At 45.3% G+C, this 26,339-nt stretch overlaps 1 protein-coding gene across 1 annotated transcript in view; it reads left to right on the top strand.

Annotated features, from left to right (window-relative positions):
- EPHA1 (EPH receptor A1) overlaps positions 1–24,027 on the top strand; it is a 33,489-nt gene extending 9,462 nt beyond the window's left edge. The window contains exons 3-18 of the mRNA XM_085068143.1: positions 5,649–5,924; positions 7,583–7,973; positions 11,908–12,063; positions 12,989–13,321; positions 14,504–14,628; positions 14,730–14,889; positions 17,431–17,527; positions 18,299–18,354; positions 18,622–18,744; positions 18,849–19,034; positions 19,468–19,529; positions 19,892–20,101; positions 20,681–20,830; positions 21,495–21,688; positions 21,996–22,151; positions 22,996–24,027. Coding sequence (XP_084924269.1) covers positions 5,649–5,924; positions 7,583–7,973; positions 11,908–12,063; positions 12,989–13,321; positions 14,504–14,628; positions 14,730–14,889; positions 17,431–17,527; positions 18,299–18,354; positions 18,622–18,744; positions 18,849–19,034; positions 19,468–19,529; positions 19,892–20,101; positions 20,681–20,830; positions 21,495–21,688; positions 21,996–22,151; positions 22,996–23,074 — 2,754 coding nt within the window. The 3' untranslated portion in view covers positions 23,075–24,027. The remainder of the gene's footprint in view (positions 1–5,648; positions 5,925–7,582; positions 7,974–11,907; positions 12,064–12,988; positions 13,322–14,503; positions 14,629–14,729; positions 14,890–17,430; positions 17,528–18,298; positions 18,355–18,621; positions 18,745–18,848; positions 19,035–19,467; positions 19,530–19,891; positions 20,102–20,680; positions 20,831–21,494; positions 21,689–21,995; positions 22,152–22,995) is intronic.
- Positions 24,028–26,339: the final 2,312 nt, after the last annotated feature.

Raw genomic sequence — 26,339 nt, 5'->3', positions numbered from 1 at the left:
GGTTTTCTGTAAATGCTAGAAGTGCACTTGACACACCATACAAAACCACAGCTCACAATTAAAAAGCCCTTTACCTTGAAAAAATGAAAAAATCAATTCCATTTACAATGCAATGTAATGCAAAAATAACATGAGAACTAACATTTGATTTATTGGTAATATGGCTTTAGCCATGAATTCTGAACTCTTAAGATGCACAATCTGATTTTCCACTCCTATCTTTTTTGTAGTTATTGGTATTGTTGGTGAGTGTAAGTAAAATAGGTAAATACAAAACAAGTGTTCCAAACCAGCTAGGTGAAATGTTGGACTAGAGTGTCATTATCTCTCATCTAGTTGCATCTGTTGTGACCAGAACTGTTTTCACGCAAGACCTTAATGTGGTCAGACATTTCAGAGAATGAGCAGACAGCAGAACCTGGGTTTGATAAACTGGTTCTGTAATCAATGCACTGGAGCTTGGTGTCTCACATGAACACCTTATCTTCCCATAAGAGCATGAGTACAGGTCAAATTGAAAGGGCATGGGTGGGATGGAGACCTGTGTGCTAGTGCCCTGAAGAAAGAGTAATTACATAATGGAGTTGCTCCTCCCTGAAAATAACCAATGGATCATTGTGGGGAAAAATATATCATCCCACCCATAAAGATACTGTAGATAAGTAAACATCTCTTCTGTGTTCAGTTGTGTCAAAGGCTCCATGATGATGTGATGCAATTAAAATTGCCTGACCATAGCCAAATGATCAAAGAAGTAAGAGCAGCCTCAGCTGTTCTCAGATTTAAAGTTATAGGGCTCATGAAGTGTCTAGATGTCACCACCGCTTCTTTCATCATCGTCATCTAAATTGTCTTCCACACCAGCAAAAGAACTTCAAAGAGTATTGAGAAACTTTCAGTGAAGGGTCACAGAAACATCACAAAAACTTCAGTTCTGGAATATACCACTGTGGTGATGCTATGTTTGGTCGGCTGGTCCAGCTTACCTCCTGACAAATTTTGCTCTTGTGCATTTTAGCTGAAGAGAAGCTCTTCCCCATATCACAACAGGTGCCAGCAAGGTGCCTCTCTAGTCACCCAGCTTTCCTCTGAGGAAACTACACTGTAATTGTAGCACAGCTGTAACTGCCTTCAACTCTGAATCTGTTCCAGGAGGGGTTTTTGGTCATGGCAGCATGCAAATGTTACTATACAAAAGTCAAGACACTCCACCGGCAAGATTACAGCCACGGAAAGGCAATAGAAACTGTTTAGTGGCAGATGTTCTCCTAGGTGGTTTCAGGCTTGGCACACCAGTGATGTATTGTTGAGGAAAAAGGTTGGGGCCTTGCAATTTTTCTTCAGGAAGAGATTTCATGGCCTCTCAGTTCTGTCGAAAACTAGATGAGAGATACCCTTGCTATGCACAGGTACATTGTAGCTGGCTTTACTAACTTAACTGGTCTTTTCATATTAGTGAAATTTTCTAACCCAAAGTTAAAGAAGTTATTGGATTTTGGCATATGAACTCTTTAACTTTTCCAGTAGGAACCCCTGTTAACTTTTTCAGTGGAGACATGCATCTTAGTTTAGTAACTTTAAGCCTACTGGCAAGATGCTTGCCTTGGTTTTGCTTCTGTAAGTCTCTTAAAAGTATTGCTGTGCCTTTCCTCAGGGGTCTGCAGACCACAGATTGGAAGCCACTGTACTAAGTTAATGTGAAAGCAAATGAGACAGAGGTCACAGCAGGCAGGCTCTTATCTGAAAGGAGACAGGGCAAGTCCCTGGCAAGCTGGAGATGGAGACAGTATTCTTATTGCGAGTCACAAGCTCTTCTGACTCCAGTCTGAGCCTAACAATTTGCAATACTGTCACAGTCTGCTGCTTCTGTCACTGGTAGCCTACCTCTTCATTAGCAGGGATGAAATTTGTATTCGTCAACGTAAAAAGCTTGCTTGCTTTTTTTTTCCCCACCTAAAAAAGGCTAAAACCAATTGATGCCTGCAAAGCCTGAGACAGTGGCTCCAAGATGTGCAAACTGTCTCAGTTTGTTTCCACCCTACACCTGATGGTAGATCCTAGGAAGAGTAGCCCACCGATGGATAGAGGAATCACAGCTCGTTCTAGATAGGATCCTTGACACAAACCTAATCTAGAGAAGGCTCATTATACAGAAAAAGCAGATTAAGCCTTCTGTAGGCTTCAGAGCTTCCAACTGTGTAATCATTTCAGAGTCAATCAAGGCAGATATTAAAAGGCATATACCTTATCTTTGGATTTTTACTCACATGGCAGACCAACCCAATACTGTTTACTACAAACATCTACTGGTGCCCTTCCAGGTTGTCATTCAAGTCATTCTGAATGGCCTTTATAAAGACAGCCTTCTTTGTATGAAACCCAACCAGTGGGAGGAAAGTTGCTTTCCTTTATCCTGAACTTGCAGTGTTTTGAGGTTTTTGACATAGTACCTTTGCTTTGAGGTTGTCTTTCGCTTGACTCTAATTGCTGTGCTGGAATTATTTTGCTCTGTATTTCACCACCACACCAAGATTTTCAAGAACACACCTCTGGAACTAAGTACCTGTGCTAGTATATGGGTTCCTGAGAAGTACAGAACATCCATTTGTTTTCCAAGCCAATGGCCACATCCTTAGACTTTTTAGGAAGTCAAGCTACTAAATTATGGAACTCTTCTGAATGTATTGGCATTTGCTTTTTTAGCAACCTTAAAAGAATTTGAAAATATTTAAAGAGTTTGAAGACTAGTTTAAAGACAGCTTAGACTTTAAGTTAAAAAAGAAGAGAGTTTAAAAGGCATTTTAAAGAATAACATTTAAAGAGCTGAAGAACTCTTTAGCTTGCTTGGAGCAGGGAATTGGACTAGATGATCTCCAAGGGTCCTTTCCAACCTAAATCTTTCTATGATTCTGAATCTCATGAGAGAGTTTTCTCCTGCATCAAAAACCCACAAGTTCAGTCACTCCTAGAATGAGGAAGTCTATCTAACACTGTTCCCCACTTCTCCTCGAAGAATGTTGCCCATCCTACGGCCAAACTGATGACTGGAGTAAGGCAACAATGTCTGAAGTGGGTAGAAAGTTACATTATCAAAGGAGGTTGATTCAATGTCATTGGCAGACAATCTGGAGAGCCAAGTAATTAATATTGATTGAGCCAGACTTTACCACACATGTTTATTAAGAATGTTATATTAAAAATCAGAGGCATACATTTTGATTTTGCAGCAGATTCTTTGAGGATGGGAGACAGTTGCCTGGCAACTTCTGGTCTCATCACCCTTTCATTAAATGTTGTATGTAACAGTTTTCCTCTACTACTTTGAATTTAAAAGCTTCACTGAATAATGAAAAGAAGTCAGAAGCATATTTAACAATAGTTCTGTATTGTTAGCATAAATAATATCCTCATTTTACTTCCTTTACCCATCAGCAGTAGAGTCTAGAAAAAACATGTCTGACTCCCTTGTTATTTCTTTGCACCACACTGCATATGAAACTGTGCAATAGTCAGTGCCAAGCATCTTTGCCCTGAAGAACTGAGTCTGGAAGAAGCTGAACTGAGATGAGCTAAGAAATACAGGGGTTAGCAGTTGGATTTTTTTCCAGCAGTAGAGTTTAAAGGATTTTTTTTTTCCTGCTAGAGCTGTCACCATTGAAAATGAAACTTTGGTCCTGTATCACATAAGTTTTAAAAATGTATTTTCAGGACATGCACCACAACAGCTCATGTCTTTTGGTAAGACATGCAAAAACTACTTTCTGGTGACACTTGTCTGTGATACTGCCTTAGGATAAACTGCTAATGGAAAGTTGTCTAACTCTCAGCCTTCAAAGGTAATTATGCTTTTCCCATCAGCTTAGTAGAGGCAGACACATATTGAAAAATGCTTCTAAAAGCCAGTCCTAACCTTGGCAGTTTCTTATGAAAGCTACTTTGCTCTTATTCTCCTTTCTAACTTAATTTCTTCTACTTTAGTATACTTCAGGATGTGTTGTAAATTCAGTTCTGTAGCATTTTCCAGAAGATTTTCAATTAAAGACTGCAAGAGGTGATTAAGTGATTGTCCCTTCTGGTTGATCAATTGGAATTGATCTGTCAGTCTCTTTCTTTGTTTTGCTATCATAAATCCTTTGGCGTCCAGTTAGTGAAAGAAGTGTAAATCCTGTGTGCTGCAGGTCTATGCCAGCTGGATCAGATTAAGAGGGTGGGGTAACACTGGAGATTAATTATGTGGAGAAAAGAGGGAACAAGAAGGGACACATAGATACCATCCACAGAACTTCCTGGGTGGAGACTGCTAGTATGCATTTAGGTATAAGTCTGAAATCATCCAGAGAGGAGCCTGTGCTATTAGCAGGGCTTGCTGGCTTGGAGAAAGATCTCCAATCCTTTTCAGAGTGGGGCTGTGTAGGAGGTGTGCTCTAAGTCATGGCATAAAATAGGAGCCTCTTTGGCACTCTGGGAGTCCATCTCATATTCCTCTAGCAGAGTGACCTGGCCTGTGAGGAGACAAGCTGTTGTGCTGTGAGCACAGGAGGTGTTGGTGCTGAAGAAATGTGTGAATCTCATGCTCAGCCCATGAGATTTGACAAGTCTGGAGTACCACAGAGACTGAGGCATTGTTTAAATTGCATCTTAACCTGGGGTGTGATTTAAAACCAAGATGCTTAAACTTGTGCCAGTACCTATGTGGGCACTTGCTTAAATTTAATTTGATTAAACATTTAAAGCATAATGAGAAAGGCAGTCTTAGCACTGGGAGAAAAAGGATCTCAGTTATTTTCCCTATGAACAAAACCTCACTTTCCAAATTTTCAGTTCTCATGTGTGAGTTGCTCACAAGAGAATGTTCTCTGCATTTTGTATCTGATCTGTGGTAAGGAAAAAAACTAGAATCACCTAAAATTTAGCAAAAATGTATGTTAAAATTAGTATCAAACTCCACTGAATTCATGCAAATAGTATTAGTGAGGTCATGTAACCAGCTGGGCCCATGTCTTCCTCTCAGCCATTATTTGCCTGGAGAAGATGCAGAACCTAAATGCAATATGAAGTCAGGAAATTCAACTGAGTTTTAAAAGTTAAATTAGGGTTTGCAAAATATCCCACTTAAAGAAGCATGAACTCCAAGTTAATGAGTGCTTGCTCTAGTACAGTCCTTCTGCAATTTACCTTCCCATTATGCCAGGCCATCTTTTCTCTTACCCCAAATTCTGTGCATTATTTCCAGGGGCAGATAATAGTCCTGGACTGGTAGGTCCTACTGTACACTCTGAAGGTAAACTGTGGCAGAGAAATGGCCAATACGTGGGAGTAGTGGGTCTTTTTCTCAATCTCCAAGATAAGTGCATGAAAGAAGCAAAAAGTGGAACCAAGGAAGGACGAAGGGGATGTACAAAGGTCCATCTAAGTCAGGTCCTAATTGCAGGACCTTCTCTGCTCCCTGTGTACAGAGTTTAGGCAGCCATGGGGCTCTAGACCAGATGCAGCTTTTGCTGAGTGTAAAAGACGTTTTAGCTGGACAGGCTTTGAGCCCTGAAGCGTATGTAGGAATTGATTTTTGGGCAAGATTTTGTCATATTTGAAGTGAAACTTGTTTCTCACATCTGCCTTACAATATGTGTTTTCTTCTCCCCTGGGAGCAGTGGAGTGAGGTGCAGCAGATGATAAATGGTACCCCGATCTATATGTACCAGGACTGCAGCGTGCTTTCCGAGGGTGACACTGACCACTGGCTTCGCACCAACTGGATTTATCGGGGTGAAGCAGCCTCCCGCATTTATGTGGAGCTAAAGTTTACTGTGAGGGACTGCAAGAGCTTCAAAGGTGAAGTGGTGACCTGCAAAGAGACCTTCAATCTCTATTACATGGAGTCTGAACAAGATGTTGGGATCCAGTTCCGCCGCCCGCTGTTCACCAAGGTCCGTATTGCTGGGGGTGAAGACTGAGTCATATCTTTCAGCTTAAACTTGTCATATCTTTCAGCTTAAGCTAGGTGTGTCTTGCTGGCTGGGAGAGGCCAGGAGAACCAGCATCTGGGGAAGGGCATGGATAGTAAGTGTTGTCCTTAGAGTAAACTTTACCCCCAGTGCCCTCTGTGATGCTCAGAGCAGTCTTTGCCACAGGAGGCACAGGAGGTTTCAAACGAGATCAGACCTGTGTTCTGTGTAACCTCTTATCTAACCAGACACCATGTAGGTAAGGATTCTAAAGGGTTGTGACAGGGCTGGATGGTTACACCAATTTTTAGAAAAAGTAAAGTAGAAACCAAAAGAAATTTTACTTGCCTCAGGAAATAAAACAAGATTAGACCAAGCAAAGAATAGAATCCAGTTCAGGTCTCAGTGGTCCTGATCATTTACTCTGATTGCCATGGGATACAGGGTCTTGTTTTACAAACCTGGAGGTGACGGCTTGCTACAGTGAAATCCTCCCTGCTGTGAAAGTATTTAGCACTGCTATATTTTGCCTGCTGTTTTCCTCAACCTATTGCCCTCTTGCCATGGAAACACTGGAATTGCAGAATAGAGAACCTCTGCTTTTTTTTCAGAGGAAATTCTATAAGCCAGTTCTGTTCTAAAAGAAGCCACAGAACTAAATTATTTGACTGCCCTTTCCTTTGCAGTTTAAATGGGATGTGATGAAAACAAAGAGTAGTAAAGGCCACCACAGGCAGAGCAGGACTCTGGTATCTGATTCCCCTCCCTCCCCAGAGCTCCTCCACCTCCCCTGCAGCCTACAACACGAATTTGTGCGATACCTCCACAACTCCTAAACATGCCTTGTGATCCCAGTGCCAAATGCAGCTGCTCTAGAGAGCCTTTCATCTCCCATCCAACTACAAGGAGTGGGTGGTGTTGTACAATGGGAAGGGGCCTGCGGAGGAGAGGATCAGTTATCAAGCTCTCCCACCAAGAAGAAAGGCCACCCCACCAGCAGTCCAGCTCTTCCACGTCACAGGGTGTCACAGAGGCCTTTCCCATTTGCTCAAGCATGGAAAGTATCTCTCACTCACTCTCATCCTTTGTTTGCAGAGGCAGTGGGAATGCAAAAGCAAGGGAGAATTTTTCACCCAAGTACCTACACTGCTGAAATATGTTGAGTGCTGCACAAGGAGCACCTTACAGTAGATAATCTGAACTGCAGCAACTACAGCCTAAAAACAGGCGGCTGTAATTCCCTATTTGGTTTCAAAGCACACCTCTTGAGTGGTGTTGTGAACTTACTGCATGCAATTTGCAAAGAAAATTACCATCAAAAAGAGATTTGCTTCTGTAAGGGGCAGTTCCTAAAGACCTCTGAAATCAGAGATTCAGAACACAGGGTATTGTAGAAGACCAGTGAATGACTACAAAGCAGTTAAAGGAGATAATGGAAGGTACAGAGGCAGGAAAGATGGCCACCTCATTGTTAACACCTCTTCCAAGTGCAAAAAAAGCATGCAATGCAGTGGCATTAGAAGCAGTTGACCAGACAGCCCCTAAAAGGCCTTAGTGTGAGAGTCCTGAGAGGCATGGGTATCTCAGCTGCTGTGGCCTGCTCAGATGGTAAAGCTGTTGTCTTTTTCTCTTTGGTGTAGCTCAACACTGTGGCAGCAGACCGGAGTTTCACAAGCAGAGACATCGAGTCGGGGGCCATGCAGCTGAACACAGAAGTGTGCCCCATTGGGAAGCTCTCTCGCCGGGGCTTCTACTTGGCTTTCCAGAACTCTGGGGCTTGCGTGGCCATGGTGTCTGTCCGAGTGTATTACAAGACTTGCCCGGAGGCTGTGCGGGGTCTGGCCCGCTTTCCAGAGACGCTGGCAGGGTCCGAGGGGCTGACAGAAGTGCCCGGGGTCTGCGTGGAGTACGCAGCTGAAGAAGTGGGCTCTCCCCCCAGGATGCACTGCAGCACTGACGGCGAGTGGCTGGTACCAGTGGGCCGATGCCTTTGTGCTGTGGGGTTTGAGGAAGTCGATGGGAGCTGCGTAGGTGAGTATGCAGACACTAGCTGTAGGCCATGGGAGAGGCTCCAGAGAGCTGGAGATCAGAGTATCTGTAAGCAGAAGGTGGGATCAGGAGAGTTAGTGTGGTCTACCTCTCTTGCCGTCTCTCTGTATCTTTTATCTTTCTTTCTCCTTAGCTTCTCTTTTTCAGTTGTGATTTTTCTCCTCATGTGTCAGGTGTAAGACCTGCACACACCTCTCCACTCCCTGTTGGGCTTCATCCAGGAGCTTTCAGCTCTGGAGCTAGTTTCTGCGAGCTGTAACTATGTGATTGACACTGACTCAACAACTGGTTCTCAACCTTTAAACAGCAGCCTTGTTCTCCCAGGGCAGATGGGTCAGACATACAGAGCAGTGGATTTGTACCGTGACTAGAAAGCTGAGAGACAGAGGGGGACAGGTCTCTCCTCTGTCCCCCCTTCTTCTTGGACTGGGATGGCTCTTGTGCCATGGGAAACCATGTAAAGCATATTGCACAACACCGTGGTGCCTGCTCTTCTGAAAGAACAGCAATTAGCAAGCAACAGAGTCACCACGGTGCTGGAGTCGGTTGTTGGATTGGAGCAGGCAGTGCAGGGCTCTCCCTTGGCTGCAAAGGGGACAAGATTCAGCTTCTTAAGGCAACTTGGTTTGTCATGGGAGAGGACGTGTGTGGTGTTTTCAGGGATATGTGTTACTGCAGGGAGGGAGGGAACAGCACATCTCTGCTCTTTTTGTCAGACCTGTATGGCACAAAGCTAAGGCCATGGGGATCCACGCAGTGCTCTCAGATTCAACAAGGTGCCCTGTGACTCTGCTTTGTTCTGCTACAAGGCTCTGGTGTCTCTGTGAATCCCTACTGTTTGCTCTTCATTTTTGCTTGGGGAACTGGAGAAGGTTGAAGCACAAGATCCTTGCCCTCCTCCAGCAATCCCCTCTCCTTGCACAGCCCAGCCAGTTTTTCCACTTAGGTGCTACAGAGCTCTCCCCGCCCTCCTGAGAGCACTCCTCTGGGAAGGGGCAGGGAAGCTGTCATGTCTGGACAAGCCTCGACTGCTATCGCAGCACAGGTTCATTCTACATCTGTGCTTTCATCCCACTCCGCCCAAGTACAGCTGCAGCCAGAAGTATCTTTTGTAGGATTAGTAGGGACTAGGGAGGTCTCCCAGGAGAGAAAGGGAAGAGGGGAGAACCTAGCAGGAGTAGGGAGAGGTATTTAATGACCAGAACAGGGTTTTATTGGAGGATCAGGGGAGAAGGTGAATGCAGGTTGTCTGCTGGGGAGTATGTTGGGATCCTCTCCCTCAGCAGAAAAGACCAGACTGCGCAATGACTGGGAGCAATCCGGGTCATGATAAAGACTGAAATCACGCCTTTACTCAGAACATGGGAGGACTTCTCCTTCAGACATGTAAAGTGGCACATGATGGAAGACCTTCTGGCAATGTCATCCGAGTTTTGCCTAGAGTAGGGAGCAAGAAAAGGGAAATCTGCACCTTTGGCTTGTAACATGAAAAAGAACCTGACCTCTGTTACAGGGCAGGAGACAACAGAATGCCAGAGGTTCAGGTTCTTAACTAGCTCTCAGTGAATTCCCAGCTGTATAAAGCTCTGCTGGGTGCAGAATGGCTCAGCCACCCCACAGTCCCAGAAAAGCTGTGCCTGCCCCAGAGCATTCAGACTTTGCTGCCCATAAACGTAGAGCTCGTGATTAACTTCCTCAAGTATGTAATTGATGGTGCCCACGGAGTCTGGCTGTGCCCCGGCCTGTGCTCTGCTCCTTGCTGGGCTCGGCAGGGCGGCAGGTGAGCCGAGCTCCCCGGCAGCTCCGCTCTGGTGCCTGCAGCCCGCCCGTCACTCTCCGAGGAGCACCTGTAGGAATGAGGAATGAAGGAAGCGCCCCAGCCCCCCTCTCTGCCCTCTGGTGCTTGGTGAGCAGGCCCTTTCCCAGGCTTGTTTTTCCCACCACGCCGCCCGGAGCGGGTGCCCAAGGCCCGGGGAAAGCGGGGGCCGGCGGGGCTGGGCGGGGGCCGAGCCTGCTGGCGGTACGCCCGCCTCCCCCGCCGGCCGCGCTCCCGGGGCAGCCGCGGGCAGCCTCCCCTGCACCTCCGCACCGCCGGGCAGGGCGGGGGGAGCCCCAGCAGCCCCAGCAGCCCCAGCAGCCCCGTCCTCACCGGGCCGGGGTGGAGCGCCGTGCCGGGGCTGTGCCGTGCCGTGCCGCCCCAGGGCGGGGCCGGGCAGGGCTCCGCGGGCCGCTCCCGCCCTCTGCCGGCCGCCGCCGCCACCTCGTGTCGCTGTGTCCCCGCTCGTCCCGTCTCCTCCCGGGTTTGCGCCTTCGACCGGAGCAGCCGTGCAGCTCCCTCCCTGCGCTCTCTGCCAGGGCGCTGTGTGCCTGCGAGGCATCTCCTGCTTGGAGGGGCTCGGCGCCGCCGGTGGGCACAGCAGATGGGGGCGGTGGGCTAGAGTGGCCCTGGAGCTCAGAACTGGAGGAACAGAGGCTCTCCTGGGGTCGGAGGTACGCGTTCTGGAAAACACGTCTTACGAGGAGCGGCTGGGGAAGCTGGGGGTGTTCAGCCTGGAGAAAAGGAGGCTCAGGGATGACCTTATCCCTCTCTACAAATGCCTGAAAGGAGGCTGCAGGCAGGTGGGGATCAGTCTCTTCTCTCAGGCAACAAGTGCCAGTACAAGAGGACAGTCTCTTTAGGTTGGATGCTGGTTGCTCCTGCTTGTGATTATTTCTCTTTTCTGGACTCTTTAAGCATCACTGCTGCAGACTGATGGTGGGTAGTGTTGTTTGGACTGTGTTAGTGGAAAGTTTTCAAGGTCCCTCAGGTGTTCCTCTGTGTCATATAGTAGGAACGGCTAGGTTGTTTTTTTGTCTTCTGGATAAAGAATCATTTCCTATGCTGTGCTCCACCACCATAAGCCATTTGTGTGAGGCTCCTTAACAGATGGTTTTCTCCATTGGGATCTCCTGAGGGATTGCACAGGATATTGTTGCTTTCATAGTGCAATATGAAAATGGTCATTCCCGCAATGCTCAAGTTAAATGCAAGGTGGTAGCTCTGGCAGAAAATTAGTGTTTGCATTCCTCAGTGATCTGATTAGTGATAGGCTGGCTGTTTCTTTAGTTTAAGAACATTTGATTCATTTAGCACAGGCTGGTGAACCATTAAATTCCCTCACTCATTTTCTCCTCCCTGCCACACAACTGTAGAGCTGAAGTACTGACCTTGAGATAACTGGTAAACTGACCAGTGCTTCTGTAGACTGAGATAATAGTAACACAGGAAAAAGAGGTTGTCACATGTTATACTTAGAGAATGTGGCAGCTCGTTTTTGTAGGACTGGAAATAGAAAACACATGACACCTATTCTCTTGCAGTCTAAGTTGTCTCCATAGCCAGTTACACTCGATGCTGTTAGGTGAACTGATAGTTTCCTAGATATTCCCCAGGGCCCTGCTAAGTGATGCTCTGGTACTTGGAATCAGCAAAGATGCTTGTGATAAAAAGCCTACTGGCTACCCCATAAGAAATCAGCAAGCAAAGGACTCTGAGGAGAGCAAGGATTTGTAGCTACGATTTATGGCTCTTATTTATGGTGTGGAAAGCTTGAAGAGCAAGGTGGAGACCAGTCTGGGAGAAGTTTCTGAGGCTGACTGGATTCTGTATCCAAGACTCTGTATCTATACGTACAAGTCCTGTCATAATACTGATGCTACCTTGAGTTTGCATCTTCTGTCTGCTCTGAGATGATTGGTCTACGTTCCTTGCAACCTAACCCTTGCCAGGGGTTCCTTGCAACCTAAATACTTCTGTGAACCAGGAAAATGGAGGCAGATAAAGGAGCGTTCAAGAAGCTGAACAGAACTGCCAGGTGGCTTTTTGTTGATGTGGGTTTGTTGATTATTTTCTGTTGACTTGTTTGTCCATCCACAGCTTGCCAGCGAGGGTTCTACCGCCACTCCTTGGATGCTAAACGCTGCCTGAAGTGCCCTCCCAACAGCTTGTCCAATGAGCCAGGGGCTACGTCTTGTTCCTGCAATGCAGGCTTCTACCGAGCACCGTCGGAGGGCCAGAACATTGCTTGCACCCGTGAGTTGCACATGGAAAAAAAGAACACTATCCATACAGACTGGGGGATGAACTTATCGAGAGCAGCACCACAGAGAGGAGCTTGGGGGTACTGGTGGGTGAAAAATTGGGTGTGAGCTGGCAGTGTGAGCTTGAAGCCAAAAAGCCAAGTGTGTCCTGGACTGCATCAGAAGTGGTGTGGCCAGCAGGGAGAGGGAGGGGATTCTGTTCCTCCACTCTGCTCTTGTGAGACCTCATGTGGAGGGCTGCATCCAGGTCTGGGACCCCTAGGACAAAAGGGATGTGAACCTTTTGGATCAGGTCCAAAGAGGGCCATAAAAATTATTGTAGGAGTGGAACACCTCTCTTATGTGGAAAGGTTGAGAGAATTGAGGTTGTTCAGCCGTAGAAGAGAAAGCTTTGGGGAGATCATCTTGGGGCCGTTGAATAGTGGGGCCTGCAAGAAAGATGAAGAAAGGGTTTTTACCAAGGCCTTTAGTGACAGGACAAGAGGCAATGGTTTTAAACTGAAAGAGGGCAGATTTAGATGGGACATATGGAAGAAGTTTTTTACAATGAGGGTGATGAGACACTGGAACAAGTTGCCCCGAGAAGTTGTGGGTGCCCTATCCCTGGAAGTGTTCAAGGCCAGGTTGGATGGGGCTCGGAGGAAATCTGATCTTGTGAAAGGTGTCCTTGCCCATGGCAGGAGGGTTGGAACTAGAAGATCTTTAAGGTCTCTTCCAACTCAAACCGTTCTATGATTCCACAAACAAGGATATGGGGGGAAGAAACAAAAGTTTGAGAAATGAGGTTGAAAGATCAGAGAGGGAGAGGCTGGGGTGGACAGAGGGCTCCATTTGAAATGCATCAGCAGATGGGAAGCTGCCACAGAACTTTGGGTATCAACAGCTTGATCTAATGCTTCCTTTTGTGTCCCATGCAGGCCCTCCCTCGGCTCCCCGCAATGTCAGCTTCTCCCTCATTGGCACCCAGCTGAGCCTGTGGTGGCAGCCGCCCAGCGACCATGGCGGGCGCAAGGACCTGACTTACACAGTCTTCTGTCAGCGCTGCCATTTCCTGTCCTGTGAGCCCTGTGAGGCTGCCGTGGTGTTCTCCCCCAGTGCTTCTGGTCTCACAAAACCTGCAGTGGATGTGGATGGCCTAGAAGCTTACACCAACTACACATTCACTGTGGAAGCCCACAATGGTGTCTCAGGAATGGGACCTGCTCCTCAGAGAACTTCTCCAGCTGTCTGGGTCTCAGTTGGACATGCAGGTTAGCAGAAGCAGAGAGAAGTCCTTCCTGCTCATCATGAAAAGAAAGAGGAATCTCTGTGAATATTTAAGCTTTCTCCATCTTCTCCTCCTGTCTGACACATGTGTTGGTGTGGTATGATAAGGATTCTAAAGTACTTCTGCCTCTGGCATTTAAAATCAATTAGTCATATTCCTTGCAAGTCAAAAAAGCAGTAATCATTATTCAACAAGAACTTAACAGAGGTGAGAAGGATGAAGTCCTCCTGTCACACAGCCTAAGTATTGTTACCTGTGTGACAGGAAGAACAAGGGCTGTGTCATGAAATATTTCCCATGACTCAGATATTGCAGAAAACCAAACACCACAGGAGCCCTGGTGTAACTGAAAGAAAAAAGGTTTTGAAGGCATGGAGAGATGAGGGTGTTAAATCTTGACACATTTTGTAGGTTAGCTTCAATCTGGCTAGTTTGGCTATCCTGTAAATACTTTGCAGAGCACTGTGAAATGTAATTATAGGAAAGTGACATCACAGTGCTTAACAGCCTTTGGTTCATTCCCTGGGTTCTAATTTAGTAACAAAATAGGACTTTTCTTCCTGATGCTATGCGGGGGCAGCACAACTCTGAGCTAGAAAAGCAGAGCTACTTTTGGCTTGCCTCATCACTTCCTGATGATGATGAAGGACAAGGAGAGAACCAGGCTTAACTCCTCAGTCCTTGCCGACCCTTGAGAATTATCTTTTTATTCATGAACAGCATGCATTTGCAGTCAGCTGAGAGATTTTGAGCACTGAGTTTCACTGTACCCTTACGCAATGCAGCTGCATTCATAAATCATTACATAGGATAGTTGTGCTGCTGCTGCTGTAGGAGCATAAAATCCTAACATTTTTTATTTCATATTGGACACTTTCAGTGCAGTCCTGGAACAAATGTAATTTTTTTTGAACACTGATTTTGTTTTGAGGGCCAAACAAATTATGCTTCCACTGTTGGAGCAGAAGCACACTATTCACGGAAAGCAATTAATTACAACCAGAGACCTCATTTCCCTTCCACCACTATAGAGAAAGATGAGGGCGTGGCAGTGGCAATGAGACCCAGTTCCAGTTGCATGGTATGACCAGAGCTGGTGGAGAGAGGACCTAGTTTGCATTTTGTTTGTACTTCTCCCTCATGTTCTCTGTTCTCTCCCCTGCAGCTCCAGTGACAGTATCCCAGTTTATCCTGACACAGAGAGATGACAGTAGTCTTTCTGTTTCTTGGCTTGCCCCACGGCAACGCAGCCGGACCTCAGTGGAGTATGAGGTCATGTTCTTTGAGAAGGTAAGGCCTGCCTGATTTGTTCTGCCCCCTTTCACCCAAAGGGGTGGAAATGTCCTCTTGTTCAGCATGCATTTGTTACTTGACCCTGTTTGTTTCTGCAGGGAGAGGAGGCACGTTACACAGTGAAGCACCTTCTTGAGCCAAACGTCACTCTGAGAGACCTGCAGCCAGACACAGCCTACCTGCTCCGTGTGAGATCCATCACGCCCCTTGGGCCTGGGCCCTACTCCCCAGAGCAGGAATTTCGCACCCTTCCACCAGGTAAAGAACAAGCACTGGTATCTCAGCTGGGAGAAACTCACTTCTCCATCAGATTGTATATTCACATGGTACATGGATCTCTTTCTGTGTTCTGCTGGCTGTAAGGCACCGACACCACACTCCTGAGTTCCTTGTCACCAAAGCCAAGAGTGTTGCTTTGTGAAGACAAAAGGCATTTTTCCTGTTTCCTTGCTGTCATATAAAATTCACTTGTACTTTCCCATTCAGATCTGATCAGTCTCAGGTTAGTGTGTTGTACTGGCATGATGGCATGATAGTTAACCAGACCTTCATTTAGTTCCTGAAAGACATTTTAATTTCGGCTAATGTTTCTAAGTTTGAATGCTGGTCAAATGATTACCATATGCCTCCTTTTGTGTGCCAGTTACTAGTGAAAAGGAGAACTCAGAGGACCTCAGCACTATTTTTTCCAGCTTTATCAGTTCCACTATATGTGATGCAGCTCCTGAATGTAGCTCTGCCCAAAGAGATGGTATGTGCCACTGAAAGAAGTTCTCCACCAAAGCACCATGTGTAGAAGCCCAAGCTATCAGAGCCACAAGAAGACCTTTCTTCTGTGTCAAAAACATCTTATTTAGGCCTGACATCCAACCTCCTCTTTCCCTGGGTCGCCCAGAAACTTCCCCTTAATCTAAAGTTTTCTGTAATGGAGTTTGCTCTCTCTTCATTCCACAGACTCCAGATCCTCCTATTGACCCTATAGATAACTTTAGAAATACATGCATTGAAGTGCTGCATTTGAAAGACTAGTTTTATTGTAATGGAATAAGGGCATGGAAGAAAGCTAAGGCGTACCTTAACGTACCAAAACAGTTAAATTAACAGTGTAAAAGCAGATAAGGAGTTGTGATACCATTACTGGAATATAAAGATGGAGCTCTTTTTGACTCTTTTTGGTAAAATCTTCATGAAGTCCAGTGACAAATGATGATAACAAAAATGATCTTTAACCAATTAAATAATGTACTACAAAGGCTATGTGAAAAAGATGTAAATTAGCATGCACAGTTGTTTTGATTAAGAAAGAATATGTTAGAAAATACTTTCATCAGGATTATGCTTTATTTGAAATAAAAGTTGATCATCTCATCATGCCAAGACAAAGGTATTTTGAATATGAAAGGGATTAAAAAGAAGGGCCAGCAAGGTTCCATTTGATGAGAGTTCTTTTTGTCTAGATAATACTAGGAGCATTGTTTAGCTGTGATAGTCTAGGAATATTAGCGGAGCAGGATTTGCAAGGAGTGGCAATTTTTAATTTAAATCTGAATTTGGTAATTTAGATCCCTTAAATTCCTATAGAAATCCTATGTATCTGAAAGTTTGTCCAGTTTATTAATAAAAGATATTATTTCACCTTCCAAATCTTAGCTTTTTGGTTTTAAGAAAACAAGGACATTAGCTCTGCCTCTTGATTTCTGCTTAACTAAGCTGGTGATTTTAATAATTTTAGTGGGATGAGTCAGCATCAAATTAAAGAAAAATAACTAGTGTTAATTGGGCTTTATGGATGCTGACCATTGGACTAGATGTTAGGAAACACTTCCCCACTCAGTTCTCTGTATCATCTGTTCCTTGCTTTAAAATCTGCTCATTAATTAAAAAAAATTATTTGGGGATTTTCTTTCTTCTAAATGTTTTCCTTTTCTTCTAAATGTTTTGCTTTTGGGAAAACATTAGAAAGATGTAGATTCTCGTTGCTTTTTCATGAATGCATTTTAAATTTTTAAAATAGTTTTTTTAATTATGGGAAATAAGTTTTGAAAACACTGACAGAGGTAATTTAGCATTTTCTCTGATTAATTCAAATATGCTTTGTGGAAATGGCTAGCTTTAGCTTGAGAACCTAAATGGAAGGAGACAGCCTGTGTTCTGTGAAGACTATCTGAAAGCTATCCAATCACAAAATGAAACCACCTGATGCTCAGTTTTGAGAAAACAGGAATAGGATGTTAGACTGCAAGTTTGTAAGTCAGTACTTGTTTCAGGAGTCCTAAACAGACAAGGACTTTTGTCAGGTAAATTAGGCAAAGGCAATTAGCCCCAGACACAGATGGGAAGGGAGTGTGTAATTAATTTCATAAACAAGAAGAGAGTCGTATTAGACTGTTGGAGAAAATCATGTCTTTGCTTTGCCATAGTTTAAATCAGCTACCTGAGCAAGGAAGAAGGGCTTGATCTGAAAGGATTGTTGGAGAAGAGTGGGAGGGAAGGAACTGCTGTTCTTCATTTTGAAAGTGTTGTGGAATTTATGTAGGAAATCAGACATAGGGATATATCTGATTACTCTGAAACTGAAAGACCAAGACTGTAGATACAAGTCAACCAGATAACCACCAGAAGGTGCTCCATGCACATGAATAACAGCATGATAGAACTCACCTCTGGTGGCTCTGTTGCCTGTGAGACCAATGGCTGTAACTTGCCTAATGCCATTAACTGGTAGAAGTTGATTGGTATGTTCCAGACAAATAGATATTGGTCTTTTAAGTGATGTGGCCTCTCTCTTCGTTTCTGCAGACACAGGAGCTCTGTCTGGGGGAGTCATAGTCTCTATTATCTTTGGAGTTTTCCTATTTATTGCGCTGCTTCTGGGATTTCTCATGTTCCGGCGAAAGTAAGTATTGACTTTTGGTATTGGAAAAGGTATAGCTGTAGGAATAGCTGAACTATGAGAGTTTGACAAAGGGAGGCCCTTATTTCTCCTGGGATATTGTATAGGTGGAGGTTAGAGGAGAAAAACGCTAGTGTGCTGCAGCAAGATAGAAGGGTCTCAGTAAGTAATTAGTAGGATTGGAGGGATTGACACTGTAAGATAGTGTTTGGTGCTGGGAACAGAGGAAAATGTGATTTCTCAGTTTTGTTATAATCCAGCAGTATCATATTGTTATCATGACAGAGGAATAAAAACATTGTTGTGGTACATTCATTTCTATAGCTGCTGAGCAGTTGAGTGGTAATACATGTATTCAGTCATTTCAAACCATTTTCCAAATACCATTACTGTTGGGGTCCTCTGCCCATATGCAAAATTCTGTTTTCCTTCTCAATAGCAGTCTATAAGCCTGCTATTGCTTGGTTTTAAGAAGATTAGATATTCCACTGAAGGCATACAGAAAACAGAAATTGACCTGTAAACAGAAATTGACCTGTAACTCAACACAAAATTACCTGTAAGAAAGCAAAGCTCCATTTCTAAATGTTAATGAAGCGTCACATTTTATTGCCAGCTGTACTTTTCCAAGTAGGTGCTCTGTCCGGTTCCACTTCGCTCTGTGCTTCCCTGAACTCTGTCCCTAAAAAACTAGGGCAGACACCCTGGAAGTCTTGCTTTTCCCTTTGCTATCTGCTGACCATTTTATTTTCATGACTGTTTCTGATATTCCAGGAGGGCTCGTCGGAGACGCGCGCGGCCAGATTACAGTACTTCAGGCTTTGAGAGAGGTGAGCTTCAAAGGGCTAATACAACCAGGGGGAAGCCTTGAATGTGTTGCAAGGAATGAAAAGAAACATTAGTTTCAAACCAAGCACTGGCATGGCTTTTCTGATACAATTTGCCTCTTCCCACAACAGTTCTACTCTTCAATATAGGTTTGGTAGATTTGTTTACTGCCATTGTCAGAAGCCCATGGGTTCACTTCTGCTTTTGTAGTTTTGCTTTTAAAAGGTTGTTCAAAGAGTTGACAGGTTTATTTGCTCTTTTTTTTTTAGAGAAGGTCTGGTTGAAACCCTATGTAGACCTGCAACCATATGATGACCCCAGCAGAGGGGTGCTGGAATTCACTAAGGAATTAGACGTCTCTTGTGTCACTATGGAGAATGTAATTGGAGAGGGTGAGTTACTTACTGCTCACTCCATCCATCAGTTTCCCCACAGTGTTGTTTTGCTGCCTATCCCTGAGTTCCATCTGTGACATTTTGCCTCTGCTTGTCTTCAGGGGAGTTTGGGGAGGTCTATCGTGGATCCCTGCGACTCCCAGGGAAAGATCGTATTGTGGTTGCCATCAAGACTCTGAAATCAACCTACTCGGACTCACAGTGGTGGAACTTCCTGCGCGAAGCAACAATTATGGGGCAATTCAATCACCCGAACATTGTGCGTCTGGAGGGAGTTGTCACCAAAAGTAAGTAGGAGTGTGTGTGAGAGAGTCCTGGAATGAGAGCAGAAACTGCCATGTTTCTCAAGCCTTTCTTAGAGGGTTTGCTGCGATAGAAGCTGTTCTGGGAGAAGACAGGCATTGTCATATGAGAGAATAAGGAAGGGAGCAGAGGTATGGATTTCCAGCAGAGTCCTGAGGCAGTGTTGGGAGAGATCTTCTAGGGCTGGTGAGTAGATGAGAAGTTGGGATAGTGTAAGGAATGCTGCGGGGCTATATGTGCCAGACAAGGAGGAGTACAAGATCATTGGGAGATGTCTAAGGAGAAGGGACAGCCAGCTGTGCCAGTGGAGTTAGCAGGGTTTGGACGTAGTTCTCTGTGTTGGGGCAATATGGAAAGCATTGAAAGGCATAATTAGGAGAATTTCTAAAAGGCTGAAACCCTCTTGTCTTCCTCAAGGGAGGCCGATGATGATCATCACTGAGTATATGGAAAATGGAGCACTGGATACCTTCCTCCGGGTGAGAAACTCCAATCTGTAATGGGCTTGTGTAATGCCAGAACTTGCACTTGACCTGGATTTAGGGCCCTAAAATAAAACTAGAAATAAGATCCAGACATCCACTTTTTCCCGTGTCAGCAGCAGAAGCTTGATGCCATCCAGTTTGTTTAAGGTGCTGTCTTTGAAATGTAGTTGCCTAATGAAGACTCTGGAGTCTTCATTAAGGACTCACCAGTCCCTTAGTGAGAACCTGCTGGGGCCTTTGGGCTGCAGCATTGCCTTTTTGCTTGTTCACCACTGCCCACTTTTGCAAGGTGATAAGGTCAGTGACTAGAAACCAAGCAGATCCATATCACTTCTCTCACTTCTTTTTTCCTGCAGGAGAATGAGGAAAAATTTAGCCCTGTGCAGCTTGTGAGCATGCTGCAGGGAATAGCCTCTGGCATGACCTACCTCTCAGAACACAATTATGTGCACCGCGATCTGGCTGCTCGCAACATCCTGGTAACGCGCACTCTGCAGTGCAAGGTGTCCGACTTTGGTCTCTCCCGAATTTTGGAGAACGACGCAGAGGGAACCTATGAAACCAAGGTAATGCAAACCAAATCTTTCAGCTTGGTAAATTAACTGTAGTCTCTGAGGAAAACCTCTAGTAAAATAGCAAGTTTTGGTGTGGATGGTTCAGAAGGTGATACTTTTGTCTCTGCAGTCCACGTTGATTTTGTTTGCTAAGAAGTTTAGAGGGACTGTGGTGTTAAAATGAGAAGTAAAATAAGAGGTGTGGTCTCTTGGACTCAGTTACTAAATGTAGCTTTGAAGATAGCCTTGCTGTGATCAGAGTTTTGGACTAGAGTCATCTCCATGTCTCTTTCAATGAAAGTTCCAGTAATTCTAATGCATGGTGTCCTTCAAAGTAGGGCTGTGACTGGTGTCAGGCTCTTACTCCCACAGAGATTTTGTGTAGCATTCAACTGAACAGAGGGCTTAAACTCATTTACTTTCCAAGAATATTTCTCTCCTTTTGAGAAATTTCCCTGGAGTGGTTACATGTCACTTCAAATGAAGTGGGCCCAGTCTCTGAACCATTTTGTAGGATCCTTGCATGAAAACACTGGAGAAATACAACTCAATGATACATGCTGGATACACTATGTTTCTTTTCTTTTGCAGGGTGGTAAGATTCCTATCCGATGGACAGCCCCAGAGGCCATTGCTCATCGGATTTTCACCTCAGCCAGTGATGTCTGGAGCTTTGGAATTGTCATGTGGGAGGTGCTGTCATTTGGTGATAAGCCATATGGGCACATGACCAATCAAGAGGTAACAGACACTGAGTTCAAGGGCTGATTTAAAAAATAAACAAGGCATATGGGCCCAACTTTTGTAGATCGTACTCAGCCTGCAGTCTTGACTTTCTGTTGAACACATAACTACATTTCCCTCCCTCTTAAAAATCAGTGCAACCAAGTCAAGGGCAGTAAGTATTGAGGTGTCAACAGCAATAAGCCAAATTAAAGAGTAGTTAAATCAGCCATGGTATTTGGATCTGGAGATATTCTCTGTTGGTTTTGTCTTCTCCTTCCTCTGGCTTTGGTGCATGATGTCTGATCTCATTCTAGGCTCAGCACATGCTGTTGAAATTATTCCTCAGAGTCTGGTTCCCCTTCTTTCACTGTGCCTGTGCCAGGATCATTTGGTCTTCACTTCTCATAAACATGTCCTGAGTGGCAAATGGGAGCTAAACTAGCAAAGGGCTGAAAATACATGCGTATGCCACTTCAGTTTTTGGCATCCCTTAGGTGTCTTGATCCTGTGCTGTGCTGCCCAAACCCTATGTAATCTGCATGTGTAATTACATGTGTAATCTGCATCAACCCCTCCCTTGCTGCACAATGTGAAGTGGTGAATGGTTGCTCCCAGAGGTCTCTGGCTGCTCTTCTGCACTCTATGCTCTTGGCTAGATTGCTCTCTGTCCTCTGTGCAGGTGATGAAAAGCTTAGACGATGGGTACCGGCTGCCCCCGCCTGTGGATTGCCCATCTATCCTCTACGAACTCATGAAGAGCTGCTGGTCACACGATCGGATGAGGAGGCCTCATTTTCAGGAAATCCGAGCACAACTGCAGCATTTCATCTCAAGTCCCCAGCTCCTCCGGCCTGTTGCAGACTTTGATCCCAGGTAAGCAGGCTGTCACCGGAGGAGGAGGGGTTAACTGGGACACTTCACCTCTCTGCCTCCAGCAGGAGGAAAGGCAATGCAGACTGGGAAGATGCATCTTGAGTGCTCTGCGTGCAGAAGACAGTGGTCATCTCTGCCTCCTGGTGACAGAGGGCAGAGCCATTGGCCTCCTCTGACCTCACTGTGCAGAGAGCAGATCATTTGGCCCAGCCCTGGCAGAGGGTGCTTGCTTGCCCTTTGGCTAATCTCATAGTGCTGGCCAATTTCAGGTGGTTGCCTGGCTAATGGAGGCTTTATGTGTCTCTAGGGTAACACTCCGTCTCCCCAGCTGCAGTGGCTCTGATGGGATCCCCTACCGATCCATCCCGGAGTGGCTGGAATCCATTCGCATGAAGCGCTACATCTCCAACTTCCGCACGGCCGGCCTGGACACCATGGAGTCCATTCTGGAGCTCACTGCTGAGTAAGTGCAGCCCAGGCTCCCACAAGGCACCTCAGGCTGTGCTACAAGTAGCTGTGCTTGTCTCTGTGAGATCTGAACAGGCACTGATATTTACCTGGAAGGCTTCTCTCCATCCTTCTCCGTGCAGTTAAATGGAAGTGGACTGGCTTCTCGCCCTAAAAGCGAAGAATCAGCCCAGAACTGGTAGCAGCCCAAACTGTGAGACTAATTCTCTAACTGTCCATGTCTATGCTTGAGGCTCTGCAGGGGTCTTCAAGTGCTCTGTACTCACATCAGACACAAACAGCAAGGGATAAAAATATATGACAAACAGTTCTCTAACCTGACCATCCCCCCACCCTGGTAGGATTTTGTAAGATAATTTCCTTGCCATGAACTCCATAAGGACTAGTGATATCCCCCCCACTCCATCAGCCAAACACTTGTATTATAGAGCAAATCTTTTTGGGCTCCTCAGGACACAGCTGTGTTATTTTGTTGGGGATGTGCAGCCAGCTCCAACCAAGGCAGTTATATGAAACAAATGAGCAGGCACAGACCTGCTGAAGGGTTGAGATACAGCCCTTATCACAAGCTGATTTAATCCCAAGTTCTGATTTACTGGGAGCACAGGCCTAGTCACGAGGTGGGAGAGGTCAGCTGACTGACAGAGGTAGCCAGGGAAGGGCAGGAACACCTAGAAGTTTCTTCCCTCTAGAAAAGGTAGGTGTTTCAGGAGGCACTGAGGGAAAGGAAGCTTTCTGAACTAATGCTTGGTAACTCTTTCTGCCCTTACCCACACCCTCATCCCCAGGGAACAAGAACAGCAATTCATTTTTTTAATTTCTTTTCCCATTTCCTTCAGGGACTTGAAACAGATGGGAGTGTCACTTCCAGGCCACCAGAAGAGGATCTTGTGCAGCATCCAAGGCTTTAAGGAGTGATCAGTCATTGCATTCTTAAACTTGAAAAATGCCCATCCTTACCAGATTATCACTTGGAATCATTCCTATGGCAATTGCTTCCAAATGAGTGACTGGACAAGCAAAGCAAAACAACCAGAACTGAAAAAGCTCATGAGGCAACACCACCTGCTCTCATTTCTGTTCCCCCTTGCTTTAGCTCTACAGCAGCCATCAGTACGTTTCAGAGCTCTGGTCTTAGAATCTGTTTTCAGCCCTGTCTTCTGCAGTTGACTTTGTGCAGCACTAAGTAGGCCCTGTAGTCCACATACTGGAGTTTCAGACCCTCAGTACATCACATGGAATACAAAGTGGGTGGAGGGTTGTGGAGAATGTTTTAAGATTGGAGATGAGGGTTCAAGATAGACTGGGACATTCAGGGAGCAGGCACAAGAATACAGACAGGTAGAGATAGGGCTCATTCACTCCTTGGCATACATTCCTTCTCACCTCAGCAGCCTTCTGTCTTTCTTATTTTACGTCAGGAACAAACTATTCAGTCCTGCACAAGACTGCTGGAAAGGCATTTATATTTTAATTCAGCTATTCTTGCCTTGAACACCAACCTGTGGTGTACTTCTTTGGAGGAGAAATTGGGAGTAGAAACACACTCCGCTGTGACTTGTGTGATCACATCACCTCAGCCTGTTGCTGTTTTGCACATGCACCCTTCAGAGGGGAGATTTACATCTCTCCAAACTGCTTAAGACCTTTTCTTATGTCATGGACAGAAAACCCTTTACGTATCCATTTTTCTCTGCCCCTTTTTAAAAGAGACTGTAGTCTTGTTTGGCTGGAATAGGGTATTTGTAACAGAAAAATGTGTAGGTGGTCTGTCTTACTCCTTCTCTGTGGAGGAAATGTTATTATTTATCAGATCTCAAGACAGTTATATTCTGTAAATAATATTTTGTAAATAAACCTGTGGCAGAGCAGGCTGTGTTGGAGTTCTTTGGCTTATTTCAAATATGGTTGGGACCTTTAGCATACATATTATGAGTTCCAGCAGGCTCCTTACATCCATGTTTGGTTGTTTCAGCCAGTGGTCTTTGTCCATTTAACTCCACATTTAATGTCAAAATACAATTGCATTAGGATTAAAGGATACCTTTGCAGCTGATCACTTTAGATTTTTTTTCTTTCAACCCCATTACAGACATATCTAATATTTAAGTGCATCTTGTTACAGCTCTTGTGATTATTCCTAAATCTTAAGGAATATTAGCAGCTACTCCCGTGTTTGATGAAATACTTGTGAGTAGCACTTCTTTCTCCTGCTCACTAGGCTGTGCAGGAGAATGAAAAATTCTCACTGATGTTCCTAAGACTTTCTCCCCTTTGGGAAGAGTAGCTACCTCAAGATTTATTTTTCAAGTCTAGGTTGGTGAAGGTGAGTACTGCACATGCTGGAATGTGACTTGATAGAGGTAACAGTGTTTCCATAACTGTATAATGCTCTAAATCCTGAAGGCTATAAATTAACACTGCTGCTCCTGGGACGGTCTTGCTTAATCATGAATGACAAGAGGGCTAAGAAGCAGAGATCTAAAGAACTGCAACCTGAAGCAAGAAGGCTGGTTCCTATTCAACACATACCATGGCTACTCAAGTCACTGCAACAATAGCAAGAGAGAGAGCTGGCAAGCAAAGCTCTTACTGTGAGTTTTTAGTGTATCAGTCAGTTCGATCTTAGTAACAGATGTCTTTTAACATGAAGTACAGATCATCAGTAAAGTTGCCACCTGTCAGATGTTCAGGCTAACATATAAGCCCTGATGAGGCTGAGCTTGTGTCATGCACATGTGAACTTTGGCCTGTCACTGCAGGTGATGTGGAAGTAGGAGTGGTTGATACATCACCTAGTTATGTTGCCGTGTAGAGGGACCTTAATAGGGGAGAGAAATGGGAAGAGAGGAGATTCAGGAAGCTGAAGCAAGGGGAATGCAGAGCCTCACCACTGAGGAGGAATAGCCTCATGCTCCAGTACAATCTGGGAACTGACAGGCTGGAAAGCAGCTTTGCAGGAAAGGGCTTGCAGGTCATTGTGAACAGCAAATTGCACCAGAGCCCTTTAGCAAAGGAAGACAACAATACCTGGGCTGGATTAGCAAATGCATCACCAGTAACTGGAAGGAGGCAATTCTTCCTCTTGATTCAAGCATTGGTCAGACAGCTGAAGTGTTGTGTCCAATGTTGGGGTCCCCAGTACAAAGGACATAGACTTACTGGTGCAAGTCCAGTGAAAGACCACTGTTGTTCTGAAGGGATTGGAGCATCTGACATACCAGGAGAGGCTGAGAGAGCTGGGGCTGTTCAGCTTTAAGAGAAGAATGTTTAGGTGGCTTTTATCATTGTGTATAAATACCTAATGGGAGTGAAAAGGAGCTGGACAGTCCTCAGTGGAGTCCAATGAAAGAAGCAGCAGTGAGAACACACAAAAATGCAGTAAATTCCATTTGAAGGTGAGAAAAAACATACTGTGAGGGTTGTTAACACTGGAACAAATTATCCAGGTCTCATCCTTGAAGGTATTAAAAAGCAACCTGTTCAGGTTGACCCTGCTCTGAGCAGGGAGGTCCCTACCAACTTCAAGTGTTAGGAGCTGCTGATTCAGCTGACCTGATAGAGAAGAGGCTGTTCAGTTCCATGTCCTCAGGGTACAGCCAGTAGCAAGCCTGAGCATGCATTCCCAATAGGCACTCACACACAGAAAATCTGAGTCTATCATGTGTGCACGTATATAAATGCACACACACTGTACAGGACTGGCCGGAGGCAGAGAGCACAGCAGACATGCAAGCACAGCACAAACAGCCTAATCCTCTTCCCAGCTCTGGCTGATCAGGATGAACCTGTTAGAGGGAAACACACACACACATATATATATATGTATGATGGATTCCTCTAGTGCCTGAGACCAGCCACCCTGAAGCTGGCACCATGCCCTGGACCCTGAGCTGGGTTTCTCAGTTGATGGCACCAGGACATGCAAATCCTCAAGGTCTTCAGCCCTGCTGCGGTGGTGGGCATGCAGACATGCACACACACACGCTGGAGCCCTCCAGGAGTTAGCCTTAGACATTGGCTCTGCCCAGCAGCTGGCTCCAGGATTCCCTGGTCTCCCAGTGTCCTCACACAGATGCAAACTGTTCTCCTTCAGCTGGTCTCCAGACCCAAGGGTAGCTCCTAGGAGCTTGAGCAGCTGACTCTCACACACATCTTTGCAGCATTTAGCCAGACCCACAGC

Source organism: Lichenostomus cassidix, chromosome 1, assembly GCF_008360975.1.
Source record: "Lichenostomus cassidix isolate B80296 chromosome 1, HeHo_3.0, whole genome shotgun sequence".
NCBI classification, from domain to species: domain Eukaryota; kingdom Metazoa; phylum Chordata; class Aves; order Passeriformes; family Meliphagidae; genus Lichenostomus; species Lichenostomus cassidix.
Note: the sequence above shows the minus strand (reverse complement) of the source record. Positions and strands in the feature narration are given on the sequence as shown.